General features: G+C 43.7%; 1 protein-coding gene across 3 annotated transcripts in view; it reads right to left on the bottom strand.

The window, feature by feature from the left end:
• Positions 1-21,335, bottom strand: part of CYFIP2 (cytoplasmic FMR1 interacting protein 2) — a 133,686-nt gene that overhangs the window by 26,825 nt on the left and 85,526 nt on the right. For all 3 annotated transcript variants that reach the window (XM_010363413.2, XM_030926906.1, XM_030926905.1), the window contains exons 24-26: positions 13,833-13,976; positions 12,568-12,658; positions 11,361-11,491 (exon numbers count right to left, since the gene is read on the bottom strand). In XM_010363413.2, the coding sequence (XP_010361715.1) occupies positions 11,361-11,491; positions 12,568-12,658; positions 13,833-13,976 (366 nt within the window). The remainder of the gene's footprint in view (positions 1-11,360; positions 11,492-12,567; positions 12,659-13,832; positions 13,977-21,335) is intronic.

The raw sequence follows: 21,335 nt of genomic DNA, 5'->3' as shown, positions 1-21,335 counted from the left end.
AAACGAGCATCCTACTCCTCAAAATTACTTGATAAATGAATATTCACTAAAGTACCAGCTCTCAGAGCATGCTCTTTCTCCCAGCACATCTCAGCAACCCCATTTTAGTGGGGCCTTCTAAAGATCACGGTGGGCCTGGTGGCTCAAGCCTGTAATCCCAGCACTTTGGGATGCCGAGGCTGGTGGATCATAAGGTCAGGTGTTCAAGACCAGCCTGGCCAACGTGGTGAAGCCCCGTCTCTACTAAATAAATACAAAATTAGCTGGGCGTGATGGCGCTCACCTGTAATCCCAGCTACTCAAGAGGCTGAGGCAGGAGAATCACTTGAACCCCAGAGGCGGAGGCTGCAGTGAGCCGAGACTGTGCCACTGCACCCAGCCCAGGCGACAGAGTGAGACTCCGTCTCTAAATAAATAAATAAATAAATAAATAAATATCAGATAACATTCCAAACCCCTGGAGTGAGTCTCTAATAGCATTTCAGATACTGTGATAGAAAGTGGAGGTGCTCTTTCTTGGGGACTGAGGGGGTGTTCTTGGTGCTCTTGAATTATAAGGCCAAGGTGGTAAACGTCAACAAGCCTTAAGGTAGAAGCCAAGGACAGTGGGATTCAGTCTTGCCTTGATGCAGACCTGCAGTGAACCTCAGTTTCTTTCTCTGTAACTTGACCCCCAAAGTATGCCATGTGGTTGGGTTGTGCAGCCAGGCAGAGTGGTAATAATAGATAAGTTGGTGGAATAGGCATGGCTTAAATCTTCTGAGCCTTGTGGGTCAAAGTTGGGAGTTTGAATTTTAAGAACAAGAATCCACCTGTCAGTTTTAAGCTGGAGAGTAAAAATCTGATTTATCATTGTATGAAGACCCCTTTGCTGTTAATGCTAAGGCATGGCCCTCTCTCGGCTCAAGCATGGAAAGGCAGTGACCCTCAGCGGAGCTGGGTTTGAGACATTTCTCTTAGAGCATAGGGAGAAGGCATTCTTGTGTGTTAGTATTCCTGAAGCAGATGGCAAACCTTCCCCCCACGGCCAGTGGGTGGAGGGTGGCTGCCAGAGGTGTTCTCCTAAGGCCACTCACTGACCTCTAATTTGGACTGGCCAGCTTCCCTGGCTTCATTTGCCTTTCTTGGATCTTAAACTGGTATTTCCTGATGGTGAATCAAATAGGTGGTCAGCCTGTGAGTCACGGCTGACTTCGGTGCTAGCAAATGCCTCTATAAATTTTTTAAATGAGGCCAGATGTAGCTCCGGGATATATGTTACCAAGAATAAATCTTACCAACTAGCAGAGTAGCTGGAAAAGACAAAAACCCTCATGACTTTCCTCTTCATACATCACGACCTTGTTATCCCCTTTCCTTCTTAACTTTTTGATCCCTGATGAAGTTTTATGTCTCCCACTTCAACTTCACATTAGGAAAAATTCTAAACATATAAAATATTTGAAGGAATAATATCCTTATACCCTTGACATACAGTCACAATGAACACTTTGTCATATTTGCTTTATTTTATGGAGTCATTTGAGAGTAAATGGAAGACACTGAGTCACTTCAGCCTTCAACACCTAAGCATGCAACTCCCAAAAACAAGGACAGCCTACTGTGTAACCTCAGAATCGTGATCCCTATCATATACGATGTAGTCAAGACTAAAATTTCCTCAATTGTTCTTAAAATATTTTACAGCTGTTTTTGGAACCAGGATCTAACCATGATGAGTTTTCCAAAGTGTGAATAATATGCAATTGCTATACAAAAACAACGAACTTCAATGATCCATCCTTGGAGAACTGCCAGGAGCTTGTGCTTCTGCAGAAGTTTCTCTCTGGGAGGAGTTAATAAGTGAAAGTTAGGATTCAGTAACTTTGCATGTACCAAGTGCCATGCGAATGCTTGTTATTCCCACTATATGATAACTACAAGAGAAATAATCAGTAGGTGATTAAGAACCACGGTCTGTCTACTGTAAAACTGCTGTGCTGACAGTAAAAGCAAAAAAGGTTTCTAGAGTCAGGGTGCAAAAAAATATTTTACTGTAAGGAAGTCACATCAGAATTCAAGGGATTCATGTTTTATTTTTGCATTGCTTTCTGTCTTAATTTTCTTTTTGTATTATACTTAATTTAAAACTGATGAACATCAATTTTAAAACTGAGGGATTCCATCAAATATCAAAAACCTTACGTGTTCCCAACTCACTTAGTCTATGAGGCTAACTGGAGACTTGATTTCTCTTGGCTACAGGCTACCATAAAGATTCCGTGTACATATTTTAAAAAGATTCAATATGATCCTAAGAATGTCAGATTTATGCAGAATGGCATTAGACTCTACATTTAGGGTTCTGTTCACAGTTGAGTGAAAAACTACCATTTTTAGCTGATTTCCTAAAGAGAATAATCAAACCAGTATTTTCTTAACCTTTAACTCTGATTTTTGAGGCAACAAAAAGACAAATAACACTAATGCATTATGTTTTTGTGTGGAGAAAGGAGCTGAAAATGGGAGGTCCAGGCAACCCCACAGGGATCACTGCCTGGATTTTCTAGCAGGAGGGAGATGGGGAGCTGGGCCTAACCAGAGAGCTTAGTGTTCTAAACATTCCCTTATATGGAGGCACATAATGTGTTTCCCGCATACTGATATTAAGCCCCAAGGATACACAGGCTGTGAGGCAGGCAAGAAATTAGGCTTCCCATTTCCAAATGACCCTCTCCCTTGCACAGAATGTACAAGTCGCAGCTTCCAGCCCTCCTTTGGGACTCCAGGTGCAGTGGAAGCCTCAACCGAGAGACGGTGCCTCTGCTCCTATTCCACTGGTACCTCACTTCCAGCAGCTCTTGGTAGCCCTCGCTAAATCTATCAGTAATTTAATCTTACCTGATTGTATGTGATCTTCTCCTGTCAATCTATGCCTTGCTTGAATAGTGCTGTATATTACTATGTTTCATCTCCAACCCCTTCCCCTGTCCCCTGAATTGTCAAGGGGATAATAGACTTCTTGTTCTGGATCAGAATAATATCTGGTCAACTGGGAAAGATCTATAGCCAAGAAACTGTGGTCTAGAAAGTGGGCTTTCCCTTCCCTCAAGTATATGCCAATGTCTTCCAAGGTTAGCATTTCCTAAAGTGGAAATTGGGCATATAAGGAAATGTGATTTAATCGTAATGAGCCACACAGTGAGCAAGTTCTTTCCTTTTTCAGTTTCCTGTCAATCTTTCTGACAACCTTAATGAGAAAGTTTCCATTTGAAACCAGCACATGTTAGCACCTAATATTTACTAATCTTGTTTTTATCAAAGAGGGAGTAGGGCTTGTGTTCAGAGATCTGGGCAGGCAGCAGCTGGAATTATATGACTTTGCTGTATTTTGGTTGAATGTATTATTCTGGTTGCTTTCTAATGATGGCAAGAGATGATTTTTTTTTTTTTTTTTTTTTTTTTTTTTTTTGAGGCGAAGTCTCGCTCTGTCGCCCGGACTGGAGTGCAGTGGCCGGATCTCAGCTCACTGCAAGCTCCGCCTCCCGGGTTTGCGCCATTCTCCCGCCTCAGCCTCCCGAGTAGCTGGGACTACAGGCGCCCGCCACCTCGCCCGGCTAGTTTTTTTTTTGTATTTTTAGTAGAGACGGGGTTTCACTGTGTTAGTCAGGATGGTCTCGATCTCCTGACCTCGTGATCCGCCCGTCTCGGCCTCCCAAAGTGCTGGGATTACAGGCTTGAGCCACCGCGCCCGGCCGATTTTTTTTTTTTTTTTAATGCAAGTGATGGTTTCCTTTTAAAATTAAGTTTCATTAAAAGGATTATGTAAATAACAGAACCAGTGATCTGCAGATGTGGCAAGAATTGTGACAACTAAGCATCCATGTCAAAAGTCTGGCAGCTCTAGTCCAAGAAGATGCTTCTAGATCAGAGATCCTCTACTCTGGCTGCACATCAGAGTCAAGTGTGGAGCTCTGAAAATATCTGAGTCTGGCCAGGCGTGGTGGCTTGAACCCCACCCCTGGAGGGCTTGGAGGCTAACCCTCTATGCTGAAAACCGGCGGGTGGGTGGTGAACAGTGCCGTCAGGGATGGGATATGTCCTGGAGTCTCACACTCTGCCTGGCCCATAGGGGCTCTTGGTCTTGTCTGTGGAACCAGTGACTCTTACCTCTCAGACCATTTTTTCCCAAGTCCTGATATGTTCACACTAACAGGTTTGTTTTTCAGATAAAGCCATGTCTGAAAAGATGTAAATATACTTAAAAATCATAAAGTCACACAAAGGAAGGGTATCATTGGGAGTCAAAGTGCCTCCATTCCACAAAGCGTGGATCATTTTCAACCAAAAACATAATCTGTGTCTGGGCTAAGAAACACTGATACAGAAAGGCCAGAGGCATTACTTGTGGGTGCCTGGGCAAAGGGACAGGATACGCTTCTTGGGCAGCTGGAGGAGTCTTTTCTCAGAGTGACAGGTAAAATCATCCTGGATCAAGCACAGGTGGGCGTATGGAGTGACGGTCTGAGAGGGGTGGTTGAGATGGGGCTTTTACTTTTTTACTTTCCATGCATTTGAATTGTATACATTTGCTACATATGAGTCTTTCCTTTTAAGGAAAAAAGTAATAAATATTTAATGCAATAAATCTAAACAATAAAGTCTAAAAAGTGAGAGATACTTCTCCCACGCCCCTGTCACACATCACACCTCATAGAGGTAGTCATTCTTCTTACCTTGGTGAGTACTGCTTTTATAACTACTAATTTTATATGGGAAAATCTGCTAGAACATAAAAACATCTGGAAGAATATCCTTTAGAATGTGAACAGAGGTTGGCCAGGTGTGGTGGCTCATGCCTGTAATCCCAGCACTTCGGGAGGCTGAGGTGGGCAGATCACTTGAGGTGAGGAGTTCAAGACCAGCCTGGCCAACACGGTGAAACCTCATCTCTTCTACTAAAAATACAAAAATTAGTTGGGCATGGTGGTGCATGCCTGTAACCCCAACTACTCAGGAGGCTGAGGCAGGAGAATCGCTTGAACCCGGGAGGTAGAGGTTGTAGTGAGCCGAGATCACGCCACTGCACTCTAGCCCCGGTAACAGAGTGAGACTCCGTCTTAAAAAAAAAAAAAAAAAAGTGAACAGAGGTCATCTTAGTGTGACAAAGTGGTTTTTTCTTTCTGCTTCTCTGAGTTTTCAATCAATGAATTTATTTCAATTGTGTAATAAAAACAATTAGAGGAAAGACATTAAAAGGTAGAAGTAGGAGACAGAAGGTCAGATGTGGGGATGAAACTATTGAAAAGAACAAAAACAACTGGCAGAGCTCAGCTGGGCATCTCTCTGTACTGTAATATGCTAACCTGAAGGATCTTTGGATTCCAAGGGGCATCTGGTTTTCATCCAGACTCCTGCACTAGCTGTTAGGCTGGGAAAATCAGCTCCCTCTTGGGACCTCGGTTTTCCTATCTAGAAAATGTGAGGTTGCACTAGATGAGTGGTTTTCAACAGGGGGAGGTTTTGCCCTCCTAAGGAATGTCAGGCAATATCTGGAGACATGTTCGTTGCCACAATGAAGGGTACAACTGGAATATGGTCCAAAAATGCTGTTTGACATCCTATAAAGCCCAGGGCAACCCCCTAAAAGATTATCTGGCTCCAAATGTCAGTGGTGCTGAGGTTGAGAAACCGACCCTGGATGGTCTCTGGGGGCTTTTCCAGATCTGATTGGCATTTGGATCTGTGAGTTTGGGTCTAGACTCGCCTCATCTCTGGTGAGGGCAGTAATGCTCTCAAAGGACTGACTGGAGCATTTCTGTGGTCCACTCTAATAAAATAAGGACAGAAGAAGTAACAGAGATGAAGGCAGAGGCAAGAGGCCTTGCAGTAAAAGACAGACTAAACAGCTCTGTCCCTCCCAGGGACACGGGCCCGCCCTCCCTCACATGTACAAACAGGTCCCTCTCCTGGTGTATGCTGGCATAACAATGGCCCGAAGTCTAGAAAACCACACAAAATTTGAACAAAAACTTAGTGATTGCTATTTCCCTAATGACCACTTTCTGATTTCCCAGGGAAGAATTTCCTTTAAAAACCTGATACAAATCAGTATTTAAGTATTTTTATATGTTTCAGATTAGATCCAACAAATATTAAGAGGCTGCGATGACCAGACCATTTATGGACACGAGATAAAAGACATAGCACTACCACTACAGACTGCAGGAGGAAGGTCTTTTCAAGAAGTAGTGCCAGAACAATCTGGAAATAAAAGATTTATACCTCCCATTAAACACAAGCATCAATTCTAGGTGAACAATATGGACTTAAAGGTCTGTTTAGCCTTGAAAGACTAACCTCTAAAACTTTCCGAGGATAGCCTATCTTCATGCGTGAGAGTAGGCGAGGTTTTCTCAACAAGTCACAAGAGTATCAACCGTAAGGGAAAAAAATAACTACACTAAGCCTGAAGAATTTCTATTCACCAAGACACAAGCCAGAGTAATATATCTGCAATACATGTATCCATAATATATAATGGCCACAAATCCATAAGAAAGATGACTTAAAAAGGCAAGAATGTTGACCAGCACGTCACAAAAGATGGTGTCCAAATGGTTAGTAGCATGTGGAAGGAGAATCAGCATCACTAGGGAAATCAAAATCATGACATATGACATCCCCCGCCAGAATGGCTATGATTAAAGAGGGACAAATTGTTCATAAGGCTGCAGAGAAGTTATAACTCTCATATACTGCTGCATGCGAGTATAAATTGGTATAATTTGCAAAACTGCTTTGAAGCTAACCTAATAGGTATTTCCTTAATAAAAACAGGAGCATACATACAGCGAAACACATGTACAAGAATATTCATGACACCATTATTCATAATAGTACCAAACTATAAACAACCCAAATGTCCACCCACAGGAAAATGGATGATTCAGTTAGTCTGTTCATGCAATGAGAATACTGGAGTAATTGATTCAGTAATAAAAAATGGATCATCTATAACATGGATGAATCTCAAATGTAATCTTGAACGACAGAGGTCAGAAAGGAAAGGGAAAACATACTAGATAACTCTATATGAAATTCAAAGACAAGCAACCTTATCTCTGGAAATAGAACTCAGAACCACGATTCCTTGTGGAACAAACATACTAGATAACTCTATATGAAATTCAAGGACAAGCAACATTATCTCTGGAAGTAGAACTCAGAACCATGATTCCTTGCGGAACACTGAAGAGGGCATGAGAGAACCATCTATGATACTGTAAATGTTCTGTGTCTAGACCTGGGCTACATGGACATGTGCCTTCAGCAACCTGTACACTTAAGATTTATGCATTTGACTGTAAGATCTTAATTGAAACCACCAGAATGCCGTATAAAAACCCAAAACCAGAAAAATAATGTCACAGGTACCTGGGTTTCTGTACTAATACTGCACCCTGAATTTTGAGAAATATTTATAAGCACCTAACTTAATGAGGAAAATACCTTTGTCCAAGTCATCATCTGTTCAATTTATATCCCTCTACCTATCAATGATACATTAATCTCTGTTTTTTTTTTTTTTTAAAAAAAGGCAAACCACAGAATGAGAAGGTATTATGGAACCTACAACCAGAAAGACCTCTGAAAATCTATTAGAAAAAGACAAAATATGGAAAAGTAAAGGGGGCAAGAGATTTCTTATTCCTTTGCACTTTCTGGTATTTCCCAGTTTTTCTAAAACCAGCATATATTAACTATTTTAAAATGATAGGTCAATAACAATGCATGAATGCGCTTTCCCTGTAAGAAATTAACACATTCCAGATAAGGCTAAAAAGTCCCTGTTGACCTCTAATCCTGGATTCCTCCCTAATACCTAGAGAAAATGATTGTTAACTACTCGGTATGCTTTTTTGCCAGATCTTTTTCAATGCGGTGTTATTTGTGGGGTTTATTTTTTGTTTACATCTATGGCATCATGTGTGTCTTAAAACTTTTTTTAAGCTCAATATTGTATCTTTCACTATTTTTTATCTTGGTATGTGCAAAGCTACTTTATCAGCTTATTATTTTTACCTGCTTCAGAGTTTTCCACGAGAATGAATATTCCACAGTTTATACAGCCTTTCTTCTATGATGGCCATTAGGCATCTTTCTTTTCTTTTCTTTCTTTTTTTTTTTTTTTTTTTGGCAATTAGTAGTCCTCTTTCATTGAGAACAATTGGTATGTCATTTAAATATTTAATTCTAGCTTCCTAAACTTAAAAAAACCTCCAGAAAGTTCATGCTTCATTCTAATCTCAGAAAGCACTGTCTAGGCTTGGAGATCTCTCCAGCTGTCTAAGTAGAAAGGGGAGTGTGGACTTCAGTGAACCTAATCCCTGCTCTGTGTTCCCCACCCTTCCCCGACCCCTAGCCCCCAAGGACTGGGATCATCAGTACTGGAAACCTGTGCTTTAGTTCTTCCACCTCTGCTGCTGCTATGCTGTGTGACCTCAGGTGAGTTCCTTCTGTCTCTGGTTCTCTGTTTTCTCACTTATGAATAGAAGGAGTTGAAACATTCATGCTGTAGGGGGTCTGTCTCAGCTCTGAAGGTCATTGATACTGAGTGTCCTGTTGTCCTCAGTGATACACGTGAGTGACCACCCAGACAGTGCCTGAGGAAGTTGTCCTTTCCTTGCAGCCCCCATCAATAGTCTGCCTCCTGGAGTCTGAATAGGGGAAGCTGAACTGATGGTCTTTGAGTCACAGTTCCTCATGAAGAGAGGTGCTTAACAGGAGACACTCAGGGACTGAGGCTTCAGGGACCCCCCCACCCCGACCTCCACTGTTCCTGGTGCCCCTGAGGCCTTCAAAAGTTGTCCCTATGTATCCCTGTGACTTCTGAAGGCTACATTGCTATAGCAACCTGGGTCTGCTGATCTGTGTAAAAAACCTATCAATTAGTTGTCTGGAGAGTCCATTTAAGGGGTAATAAGCAATTACTCCTTATAGAGGAAGAGCAAACAGTCCCCATTTCAGAGCCTCTCAGGGTGAGTTTGAGAGCGGCAGGTCCAAGTCACTTATTTTAGGGATGGGGGCACCGAGGGATCAAATGAACTGGTTCATCCCGAGTCACAAAGACAATTAGAGGCAAGGCATCCTTACTGGCTCTGATTCAGAAGCTCCATTATCTCTTTACCTTTGTTCCAGGCTCTTCCTTTCCCCTCCCGTCTATTGTCCAAGCACCTACTGCCTCCAAGATGGGCTCTAGACCGTAAGAGACTTGTCCTTCACTCTCCCAATAGCCCCCAGGCCTTTGAAAACAGCCAAGCAGACCCCCTCACCTGCTGCTCACATGGCATCCTGCAGTGGCCCATGAGGCCCCAGTGACCTGCTGACTGGCTGCCTTCCTCCACGGCTCTTACCTCTGTCCCCTTGGCACCAGCTCACTATGAGGTCCTCCCTGTCCCTTAAAGACCAAGCTCTATCCTCTTCAAAAACAGCACATCTCTCTCTGACACAGTCACTCTCCCTTTATCCTATAATCCTGTGTATTCCTTCACAGCTCTCCTCCCCATCTGCAACCACAATCTGATTTTTATGACTTTGCTCGTTTCCCTTTCTAAACTCTGTCTCTTATTCATGGCCATTTATCCACAACCTAGAACTGCTCCTGGCAATGAAGAGGCTTGCCATGCCTCTTGCTGAATGAGTGGATGGATGCTGAAAGAGATTCCCACTAGGTCCTGAGAATGATGCACCCCAGAGTAACATCCTTCTGTTTCCTTCTGCTCTAGGCTGTCTCTGTTACCCTGACACCCATAGGACTGGGCCCACTGGGAGCACCTTGGGGAGGAAGGAGGAGAACACAGCCTCTGAGTCAGCCGTGAGGCAGAGCAAATCCAAGTGGTCATGCAGGAAGAAGAATGTGCCGGTTCTGCGGGGTCCTAAGAGGGAGATGTATGGGGGGTGTGCTTTGTTCAATATGACAACACTACTGATGTACCGATGGTTTAGTTCTTACTGCATGAGCTTTATGTGTGGTGTATCTTTCCAGCCTTGAAACTATCCTGCAAGGTAAAACAACTGTCCCCCATCATAAAAAATGAAGATAACAGTGCATGTTCTCCCCTTGGGCTGGGACAGCTTCACCAGGCAAATTCCTGCTCATTCTCCAGGCCACCTCCCCGGAGAAGTCCTTCCTCAGCCCCAAGAACACATCGAGTTCTCTGTCTCCTGTTCCCATGGGACCCTGCACTCACCCCTCCTAGCTCTTGCTGTAACCATAGACACACGATTTCAGCGTGAATATGGACAGGACAGGAGGCAGGGCTGGACACTGCTACATGCCCCAGCACAGTACCTGTCCTCAGGTATCCAAGGAATAATTATCTAATAAATGAGATGGAGCAGGGAACCCCCTTAGGGGCCTGCAGCACCACCCCACCTAAGCATGGAAATGAAATCTTGAGTTTCTTCAAGGGAAATTCCAGGCATCTAGCTAGCCCCAAGAAGTAAATAAGCAAGCTGATAAGCAAGAAGGTAATAGTACCTTAAAACAGCAGCCAAGGAAGCTAGAATCATGGGACGTTTGATTCCCTACAGAAATTAAAGATAACATCTTCACATATGAGCCGGAGTTGTTTTTCAGAAACCTGGACCCACACCAAACAGATGTGCTGGCATGCAGACCTCAGATAAGAGGGAACTGCAGGCCAAACTCTGACCGCAGTTCTTTGTTCTAAACTTATTCCTGGGAGGCCTAGAAGAAATCATACCCACAAGCCAGAGCTAACATTCTTTTCTGCTGACCCTAAATTTTAAAGCTTCTCTTCCTTACCCAATTGCAAATCAGAAACTCTCTGAATCTACCTATGACTGTAAGCCCCTACCTACTTCAAGATAGCCTGCCCCTTTGGGCTAAACCAATGTGTACCTTCCATACAATGACTTTTAACTTTGCCTGAAACTTCTGCTGTCCTGAAATTTACTCCTGCCTCTAAAAAGCCTTGTTTGCAAGCCATTGGAGAGGTGAGGTCTTAGGTGAAAACTGCTCAGTTCTCCTTGCTTGGTACCCTAAAAATAAACACCCTCCTTTCTCCTGCAGTAAACTTCGGCATGGATGTTTGTCCCCTACTGCGCCAGGCAAGTGGACCCCAGTTTGGTTCCATAACATGAGGGAATGGCAAACTAAGACCTAGACAACTGCGCTAATTGTGAATGGGAGAGCCAGGACTGGAATCCATGTCTGTCTGGAAATGAACTGAAAAGAGCATGTGAGCTTACACTAAAAGAGCACAAATTGATGCTGCAGGAGCCTCAATATCTGGTTGGAGTTGGCATCCCCTCCAACCTGGAGATACCTCAATTCCTTTGGGCTCTGGACTTACCAGAGCTTGCTCTATGAGGAGGCAGAAGAGGATGGCATTGCCCACTTCCCTCAGGCTCTGGAACACGTCTGTTTTGAGCTCTGCGTACTCAATGATGTCCTTCAGCTGGTGGTGGAAGAACTCCAGGATCCCTGGGAGAAGAAGTGGGATGGGTCAGTGGGAAGTTGACACTGCTCAGTAGGGTCTGTGGGAAACAATGACTGAGTGGCAGCCCCAGACCTGACTCTCGGATAGCAAAAAGCCGAACCACGCATCCCTCTTCTCTGCAGGCCCAGAGTGAGATTTCTTTCAGGGCTCAGTACTGGAAAAAGTTCGAGAAGCTGGCTCGTGTCTTTTTCAGAACACACGCGCACGCGCACACACACACAAATGAGGCAGCACTGGACCCTTTCCAGTCCCTCCAAAGTTGCCTGAATTCCTATCATGACAGGAATGAATATTTATTAGTAGGTGTCAGATATTGTGCTGAGCACTTTATCTGTAGTATCTCATTTACTACAACAATATCACTAACTAGGCACTATTATCCCTATTTTCAGATGAGGCTCAGAGAAGGTAAGGGGCACGCCCATAGTCACATAGGTAGTAAGTAGGGCAGCTGGGACTGAACTCCAGAAATTTTAGCCTTATCTTTTTCCTATTCTCAATCATGCAGACCCAGCACTAGACATCTTGGTTTTGAAAAGAAACATCAGATGCCAAGTCACAGTCCCCATCTTTCCCTCTTCTCCAGGCCCTGTATTCAGTTCACTATCAAGGAAGGAAATAATTATTTCTCTGCCCAGCGGTCAAACAGCAAATATGTCCCTTTCCTGACTTATCTTAGATATGTCAACTTGGCACCACTGCCTGGAGCCTCGGTCTCCCCAGATATGCAGATGGAGGAAGATCTGGAGGTGCTGAGCTCGTAAGTACCTTTTCTAATAACCTGGCTCTGCATTATTTAAACACGCTGACATTTGCTGTCCTCTTCCAACTTTCCAGCAGTCCCATGAGGCAGGCCCCGCAAGCATCATCTCCCTCCACTGATAAGATGATACCATTGCTCAGAGGGATTAAAAGCCTATCTCGCTAGTGGCGGCGGAGGATGGATAGCTGGTACTCTGCCAGCTCACTGGCATGTTAGAGAAGCAAACGCTCTAAGGTGGATGGTCAGAGCCTCCCTCCCCACCATGGGATGGGTCTGGATTGTTTTGCTATCACCAACCTGGGGAGCCATACTCATGTCGGGGCAAGCGGCATATCTTGGGCATCACTTCTATCAGTGTTTTCACATACTGGAGAATGGTTCCTTGGAGCTGACAAAAGAAAAGTACAGATGAGTGAGATAATCTGCTGCAGCAAGTGTGCATCTCTGGGCTGAATTCTGGGCTACGGAGGTTTTGTTGAGACCTCTGAGAGGAAGGGGCAGGCTTGCCTAAAGGTGGAGAACAGTCCCTTTGACCTTTATAAGGGAAAATAAGCCTTTATAAGACTGAAAAAGGAGCTCTCTCATTATTCTTTTGGGCTTACAGACTTCAAGGAGGGCACATTTCTAGGTGCAGGGTCTTTCCTGGGGCTGAGGATGCTTGTATCAGATTCAGACTAAGAGCTAAAATGAAATGGAGCCAGGAAATTGTGGAGATTAAAACATGCTACTTAATTTCAGCCTGCAAAATTCATGGCATGTTCATCCCTCCTGTGCCCAAGGTTGAATTGATTAAAGACATCTTTAATCAATTACCACATTTTCTTGTTTTACTCTGGATTTAGCTCCATAATCTTTAACAACCCATGGTTCCACAAAGCTGCTGCCAAAGAATTGGAGTTAGCAGATTAATCCTATTTGCTATTCCTGATCTGGTTATAAATTACTTTTGTCACTTGAAATTTTCATAAACATCTTAAATGTTTTGGCCTTCAGCAGTGTTGCAGGAAATGAAATGAAATTCAGATGACCATATTTGGGGCAGATGCAGAATAGTGGTAAAGGGATATAGCGGTAAAGGGATACAGAACTCTCTTGAAGCCAGTGCAGTATGGGAAGCAGTGTTTAGCAAGAAATCCCAAGGGAAAGAAGCATGGTGATTGATTAGAGATGTCTGCTGTGGGTAAGGGCGTGGAAAATGGCAGCACAAGAGTCATGAATTCACCCTGCTCAAATTAGATAATGGAGCACAGCTGGGGAGGATGAGTCAGTGGCAAGCGCTGAAGGACAAAATCAAGATTTCTGACTTCAGTCATCAAATACAAGGAGTTTGGGGTCAGAAAATGAGGAGCACAGCTACAGGTCAAAATGTGCACAGAAATGTAACAGAATGATAGGTAAGACCAATCCAGGGATATAGGCAAGGGACTCCCTGAGCGGTTTCTACAGGCAGAGCTGCAGTGCCTGGGATTTGTTTTCACAGGCCAGGTAAAAAGTAAAAGCAAACCTTGTTTATGTCAACCCCACATGGGCACATCTCAAGCCACACTAAGGCCTTTCCTTACCAAGCTCTTCACAATCTTTAGCAGTTCCTCCATGACCACAGCGATGCCCTGGTAACCCAGGAGTCTGCAGATAGTCTTGAAATGAGGTGGCCCCACGAAATTCCTGTAGGAGCTGTAGATGTGGCTATAGGCAATGTTGAGAGGCTGGAAAACAGAGTGGCAAAGTAAGTTCCTGAGTACTGAATGGATGCTGGTGGAGTCCTGGCAGATGTTCTGCTGACAGAAGAATTAGGAACCCAGTGTTACGAGTGTGCTCACTGGGGCCCTATGAATGTTTGCAAAATGGTGGTCATAGAGAGAGGTATGGTCAGTGACTACAGGAGGGCGCACAGTCACCAGATGGGGCAGCCACTCCCTAGCAGAAGAGGATAAAGCACTTCTAAGCAAATATCCCTTTTAAAGGGTTTCCTGCCACCCATGATGTTCCACACCCAAAGCAGGAGTTTCACAAATGGAGCCATGGGGGAAAAGATAAACAGCCAATTTCCTTTCTTAAGAGGCATTTCTAGTACTAGACATTGGCTGGAAGAAACATGTGAAAACTCAACAGCTGCTTCAACATTGTCATCTTTCCTCTACTGTTAGGTGTTTCCATCTATGACAGACGGGGTCCTGGGAACACACAGGCCTGGGAGTCAGGAGACCTCTGCTGAGTGCATGGGACAACTGTCTAGGGTTTTTGAGCCTTAGTTTCCACATCTATGAAGTGAGGGGTTGGATTAAGTCAGTGGTTTCCTAACTTTAAGAGCAGCAATCCGAAGGAAAGATACCACGGAAGCTCATATGTGAAGCAGGCAAAATGGAACTGCTCTGGCTTGGTGTTGGCTGGGGACCCAGAGCCCTGGCCACCACCATTGTCCTCTGGACCCCATGAGACACCATAACTGAACCTGAAGGATCTCTTTAAGATCCTTGTCTGAGAATATACAACCAAACTATAGGGCCCTAAATTGGTCTCACTTGTTTGGTGAGAATGTAAAGTTATCATTGACTCTAATGCTCTGTTCTGGAAATGCTGCTTACAGAGCACCTAATGCCAGGCTTTGTGAAGCCCTCCAGGTGCATTCTTGTTTAATCCACCCAACAAACCTATGTGATCTATATCATAATTAGTCCCATTTCACAGATGAGGGAACTGAGGCTCAGGTGGGAAGCAGCCTGCACTCACTTTAAGTGGGTATGGCTGATTCCAAAGCCCATGCTCCATCTACCATGGTGTATTTTGGAAGTTGAATTCTTATATAAATGATACTCAATTTTTTACATAAGGTTTCAATTTAAAACTTAGGTTTTTTTCTTTGTTTCTTTGTTTTTTGAGACAGAGTCTTGCTCTGTCACCCAGGCTAGAGTGCAGGGATGTGATCTCGGTTCACTACAATCTCTGCCTCTGGGGTTCAAGCGATTCTCCTGCTTCAGTCTCCCAAATAGCTGGGATTACAGGTGCCCTCCACCATGCACGGCTAATTTTTTTGTGTGTTTTTAGTAGAGGCAGGGTTTCACCATGTTGGCCAGGCTGGTTTCAAACTCCTGACCTCAAGTGATCCGCCCACCTCAGCCTCCCAAAGTGCTAGGATTATAGGCGTGAGCCACTGCACCCAGCCCAAAACTTAGTTCTGAGTATAGTTCTCCCAACTGGAATTGCAAAAATCTTGTACACGGATTGTGCAATTTATGGGATGACCACATAAGATATTCTATTCACTGAAATTCTCTACTAGCTAGCTAGTTAGAAATTCTACATCAGTTAAATGGAAATTCTCATGATGCTTCTGGAGTACTGCAAGATTTTCAACTCCCTTTGGAGCCATCAAGAAAATATTTACTTGAGTTCAGTCTAAGTTTTGAGTTAAGTACGTATATATGAATTATTCTAAACTTGACAAAACAAGCATCACAAATATGCACTAATAACAAGGATACGTGAAGAACACAATTAGAGTTCCCACTAATAGCAAGGACTTGTGAAGAATTAGAACACCCATTCATTCACCAGGTTGAGTAATAGTTCACTTGGTGAGCTCATGTCTAGATATTGGGAGGCCTGGAATGTGAGAAAGAGCAAAGTTTTGTACATGACACTGAGGAGCTGTCATAGCAAACTCTGCCTGAACCTAGGAGAGGGACTTTTTGTATTTAGCTTTGAAATGTATGGGCCAGAAATGCCTTACATAGGGAGAAAATCGAACTGACTTAAGAGTATGATGTTCACTGAAGTCGATGTTCAGCAAATCCTTGGAGTGTATGACTTGCTGAGTTGATTTAGCTAACTGTGGGGCCAGGCCATGTCACTTTCTAGGTATGAAGCAAATCGATTTTAGTGGCTCTGTCACAGGCCACCCTGTCAAACAGGGCTGGGACTAGGTTGAGGTGAGTGAGGCACACGGGATGCAAAATGCGAGGAGGCGTGTACTCTTCTAAGCGAGTACAGCTTAGTTTTTGCCTTGTTAGCAAAGCCCCACTCTGTATTCTCCTGTTTCCCTCTCTGGAGATAAGGAATACATAGCAATCACCAAACAAGCCATGGCTTACCTCTGTTGAGAGGAGGAGACTAACTGGAAAGGGGCATGAGAAGACTTCCTAGGGTGATGGAAAAGCTCTACATCCTGATTGGGCTGTTGACTACATAGATGTGTTTGTCAAAACTCACAGAACTGTACATACAATTATGATCTGTGCCCATGTGCACCGAATGTTTGCGTCCCTTCCAAATTAGGATTTGGAATCTTAATCACAAACAAATTAGGATTCTTGTGTTGAAATCCTAACTGCCAATACGATAGTACTAGGAGGTGGGCCCTTGATAGGTGATCAGACCATGAGGGTGGAGCCCTCATGAGTGGGATTAGTGCCTTCATCAGAAAAGGTAAGAGTGCTCACTGTCTCTCTCCTTTCTGCCATGGGAGGGTACAGTGAGGAGAGGGGCCATCCGCACAGCAGGAAGTGGGCCCTCACCAGACACTGGATCTGTTGGCACCTTGATCTTGGACTTCTCAACCTCTAGAACTATGAGAAATAAATGTTTGTTATTCAAATCACTCAGCTTATGGTATTCTTGTCATAGCAGGCTGAACTGACAAAGACAGTTCATCTTACTGAATATGATTGTACCTCAATAAAGAAGTAAATTTAAAAATCTCACTGAGCTATGTCATAGCTTAATTTACCTTCCCAACATGATTTTCAAAGGTTAAAAAGCAGAAATATGCTTTAAATTTTTTCCTGAAGAGGGCTGCGGCTTAAGCCAGCACAGGCACCAGGTGACAAAGACCTGGCTGTGCTCACAGCCATGGGAATTTGGTGTTCATGGACGGCCCTAACAGCCTTCTCATTCCCCACCCACACCAGGGACTCTGGGCTTCTCCTGTAAACCCAGCAAAGCTCTCAGAACATTCTCTTTTGTCCCCTTTTCAAATATTTAATGAAAGGAATTTCTGAGTAGCAGGGAGCTTTCAAATAGATATCTCTGGAGGGGACATAAAGCAATCATCTACTTATATTTTCTGTCTGATTCTCTGACTTCTTTTCTAGCTTTGTCTGAGTCTAGAGGATGGGCTCTGGGGTGGGCACACCTGAGTTCAAATTCAAATGTACTAGTTAGATGCTCTTGGGCAAATTACCTAAACCCTCTAAGCCTCGATTTCCCCTAAGTAGAGATGATAATACCAAATCCAGTAGGGTTGTTGGAGGTTTAAATGTAATCACATATATAAAGCAGTCAGCATGGGGCCTGGCACACTGGAAATGCTCACTGAAATAATAGCCATTAATATTATTTTGTTTGATGACTTGCTAAATAAAGATGAAAACGCAGCTTTCTGGTCAAATTTCACCCCAGCAGCTTTGGCGACAGCTACGCTTCTCTGATTTTAAAGAGGGCAGTTCATAGGTGGGGTGTAATTTTATACAACACAGTGTGTACCCCACAAAGTGATAGGATAGAGGTAAGAGCCAGGACTAGTTGACAGAATGCACCAAAAAACGCAGATTTGACTCAACATTAAGAACATCATAGAAAGGGGAGATGTTCACCAGCAGATTGTACTGGGTGGAGTCCCTTCTCATTGCAGGTATCTTATACCAAGGTTGTTATAAGGTTCCTGTAAATGGCTGGAAGTGGGGATAGATGTGCTTCCTCTAGAGGATCAAGCTGAAATGCATTCTTCCTGGACGTTCGTCCTTCTGAGTGGTCTCCTAAACCCTCATCCCCACCCAAGGAGCTTCTAGTACCAAGCTTCCCTGAACACTTCCTGGCAAGCACAAATAAACACACATTTACATATATGGAAATTGCTCAGCAGGAATTCCCAGATCTAGGCAGAGGCAGAGAATAGTATTGGAATTGTTTTACCACATAAAGATTTTTAAAATGCCCCCTACACACCCACTCGGTGCACTTTGGAGGCCTCTGGTTGACATTCCTATGTCAGACTTGGATTCTGGTCTAGACTGGGAGTTTAAGCTTTAGTTGATGGCCCAAGATGCATTTCATGTGCGAAGGACCAGCATGAAATGAGAATTCAAATCTCCTAAGATGAAAACAAAAACTCCTCCGAGCCCTCATTCCCCCAAATATACCACACGCATGCAAGAAGAAATGCACATGCATGCTGAAAAGTACACACACACACACCCCCGGAGGGCACCCATCTGACCTGCTGGCTCAATAGGAGGCTGGGCCCTATTGAGAAAATGTGGGAATAGGGGAGCCTGGGCATTCTCTGAGGGTTGGTAAAGAAAAACAAGAATGCAACATGACGTGAGCCATTGGAAACTTGGCATTGAACCAATCCTGCTAACTGATAGGTTCCAACCAATGGGCCTCATGGGAAACTAATTATGTATCCTACCTGGTTAGGATGGATCACTTAAAATCAAGCTTGTTTAAATCCACATTACACAAAATAGATAGCTTTATGAGATCTCAAGAAATAAACAACCCTGATTCAGGAATTAGAGCCATGTTATTACTGTGTGACGCAGACCTGCATTTTCTTGAAAAAAAGCAAAAAAGTATTTTTAAAGAGAGAAAAAAATATGGTGAGTGTAATCTGGCAGATCCTGGGCACTGTAATATTATCTGTAGATGAACTTTAAAATGTTGTGGTAAAATATACAAACATAAAGTTCACCATTTTAACCATTTTTAAATGTTATATGTAGACTTTTCATCTATCTGTTGAGATAGGCCTCTATCTTATCAGATGGTAAACATGGCCAGCCACTTCAAACAGTAAGGCCTATTTACTTGGCAAACTGAATTTGTAAGCAATTTGCATCTCTGCTCTCTGGAATCACAATTGCTGTTTTCAGAGGTCCCAAGAGGAATTAAACTGTTCCTAATTTCCTATTTTTGTTACAATTTCTCTAATGGATACCATCAGCCTACAAACACAAACACAGCTCTCTAATTTAGGTGGAAGAGCTGCAGCTCAATTCTCTAAAATCACTGCAGGTAAATGAAGGCAAGGGCAGAAATAAAATAGCAGCATCGTCCTTCTTGGGAAGGTCACAGAGCGAGATGGCGCCAAGGACTGATGAATTCTCAGTTCCAGGATCAAATCCATTGTGAACGCTTGGGTAAAACTACTAATGTGTCATCACTTTTCTTTATAATCAGCACTCATGTGATGACACACAATTACATCATGCTTCTCCGTGAATTTTTCACATACGAATTCCATCGTAGCCGCCCACATTGTTTTCTGTGGCTGCTCTAACAATTACCACAAACTTGGTGGCTTTGAACAATAGAAATGTATTCTCTCAGGCTTCTGGAAGCCAGAAATCCAAACTAGTATCACTAGGCCAAAATCAAGTTGTCATCAGGGCCACACTCCCTCCAGAAGCTGCAGGGGACGATCTGTTTCCCACTTCTTCCAGCTACTGGAGGCTGGCGGCATTCCCTGGCTTGCGGCTGCACCATTCCAAACTTCCCATTTCTCTGCTGAGTCTTCACATGGCCTTCTCCCCTTACATTGTAAGCTCCCTCTGCTTCTCCCTTATGACACTTGTGATGCATTTAGGATCCAGCATAATCCAGGATCCTCTTCCCATCTCAAGGTCCTCCAGTTAATCACATCTCAAAGACCTCTTTCCAAAGAAAGTTACATTGACGGGTTCCAGGATTAGGACCTGATGTCTTTGGGAACCATTCTCAGCCTTCTAAACCAGGTAAGGCAGTACAAGTATTCCCATTTAGCAGAAGTGGAATCTGAATTTCAAGTGAAATGAAGTGACTTGTCTGGGTTGAGGTACAAGATGAAATTCTGCATAGGAAAGTCCATATGTACTGGTTGCCAAAATCACAAAAGCCTTCTGGACTGGTGGGTAACTTACCTTGTGGAAGTGGTACCATGCAGACAGAAGGGTGGGGTGGTGACAGGGAAGGGGGTGGTGCTATTAGTGGTGGTGTCACAGGAACCAAGATCCCCCTGGTCAGCCCAGGCGGGCAGTGTTGGCATCCAGGTCTGTACCCAGCTGAGCTGTGCCCAGCTTGCTGCAGCAAAGCACTGGGTTCTGGGTGCTAAGGATATGATTTAACGAGGAAGGCACTGTGAGAGTATGGCAAACTTGCCTCAGACAGGGGCTTGTGACAACCAGGCCAAACAGATCACACCAACAATTTCTAAGGGCCAAAAAATTACCAGGGAGTTATTGGAATAATTGAACGAATGCTTTATGTCACAATCTGTGTCACTTGGGAGGCAGTTTTAGGATAGACTCTATATAATTTATTTTATTTAGAGAATATACTCTTAAAGTTTTGATTCATATATTAATTCTGATTACTTGACCAGTTGTTAAAGTTTTGTTTTATTTAGCATCATCCCTAAGTGACAGAGCTCTTGGGCAGAAGAACCTGGGCTCAGAGTAGGGCCTGCTCAGAAGAGGAAACACTTGCTGGTCATATTTCTCCAAATGAGTTGATGTCTTCCCTGATGCTACCACATCAGGTGGTTAGATGTTCTCCGTAAGAGCTTTTAGTTCTTCACCTGCTCCACCATTCTGGAGTGCATCATACTTTGAAGTCCTGGCCTACCTCTCAAGGGAAGCTAACCACAAAGCAAAGGGCTACTACGGACTGAAGAATCACAGGTTACAGGATGGTACAACCAGAGCAGCAGAGCATCAAAGAGGCCAGCCAGGATCTCCAGCTCTAGTGGCCAACAGACCCAGGCTTATACCATTGTTTGCCAGGACCTAGCTTCCTGAGAGCGGCCAAGCCGTCCCCCATGAGCTTCAGTCTCTCCCGTTGTACAATGGGGATAAGAAGGCCAATCTCAAGGAGTTGTTATGTGGTTTGTAAAATGAGAACACACATGTAAAATGCACAGAAAATTCCCAAGTTTCTGAGTTGCATGAGTTTTACTGTCATCTTTGAACTTTTCTATATTATTTATGTACAATGAGCATACACATTAAAAAATAAAACCAATAAAAGTGATTTAACAGAGGAAAAAGCAAGGAAGTACTATGCAATGCAGGGTGTAAAGTTTGCTCACT

This window comes from Rhinopithecus roxellana, chromosome 3, assembly GCF_007565055.1.
Source record: "Rhinopithecus roxellana isolate Shanxi Qingling chromosome 3, ASM756505v1, whole genome shotgun sequence".
Lineage (NCBI taxonomy): Eukaryota > Metazoa > Chordata > Mammalia > Primates > Cercopithecidae > Rhinopithecus > Rhinopithecus roxellana.
The sequence above is the reverse complement of the archived record's forward strand: the minus strand, read 5'-3'. Positions and strand labels throughout refer to the sequence as shown.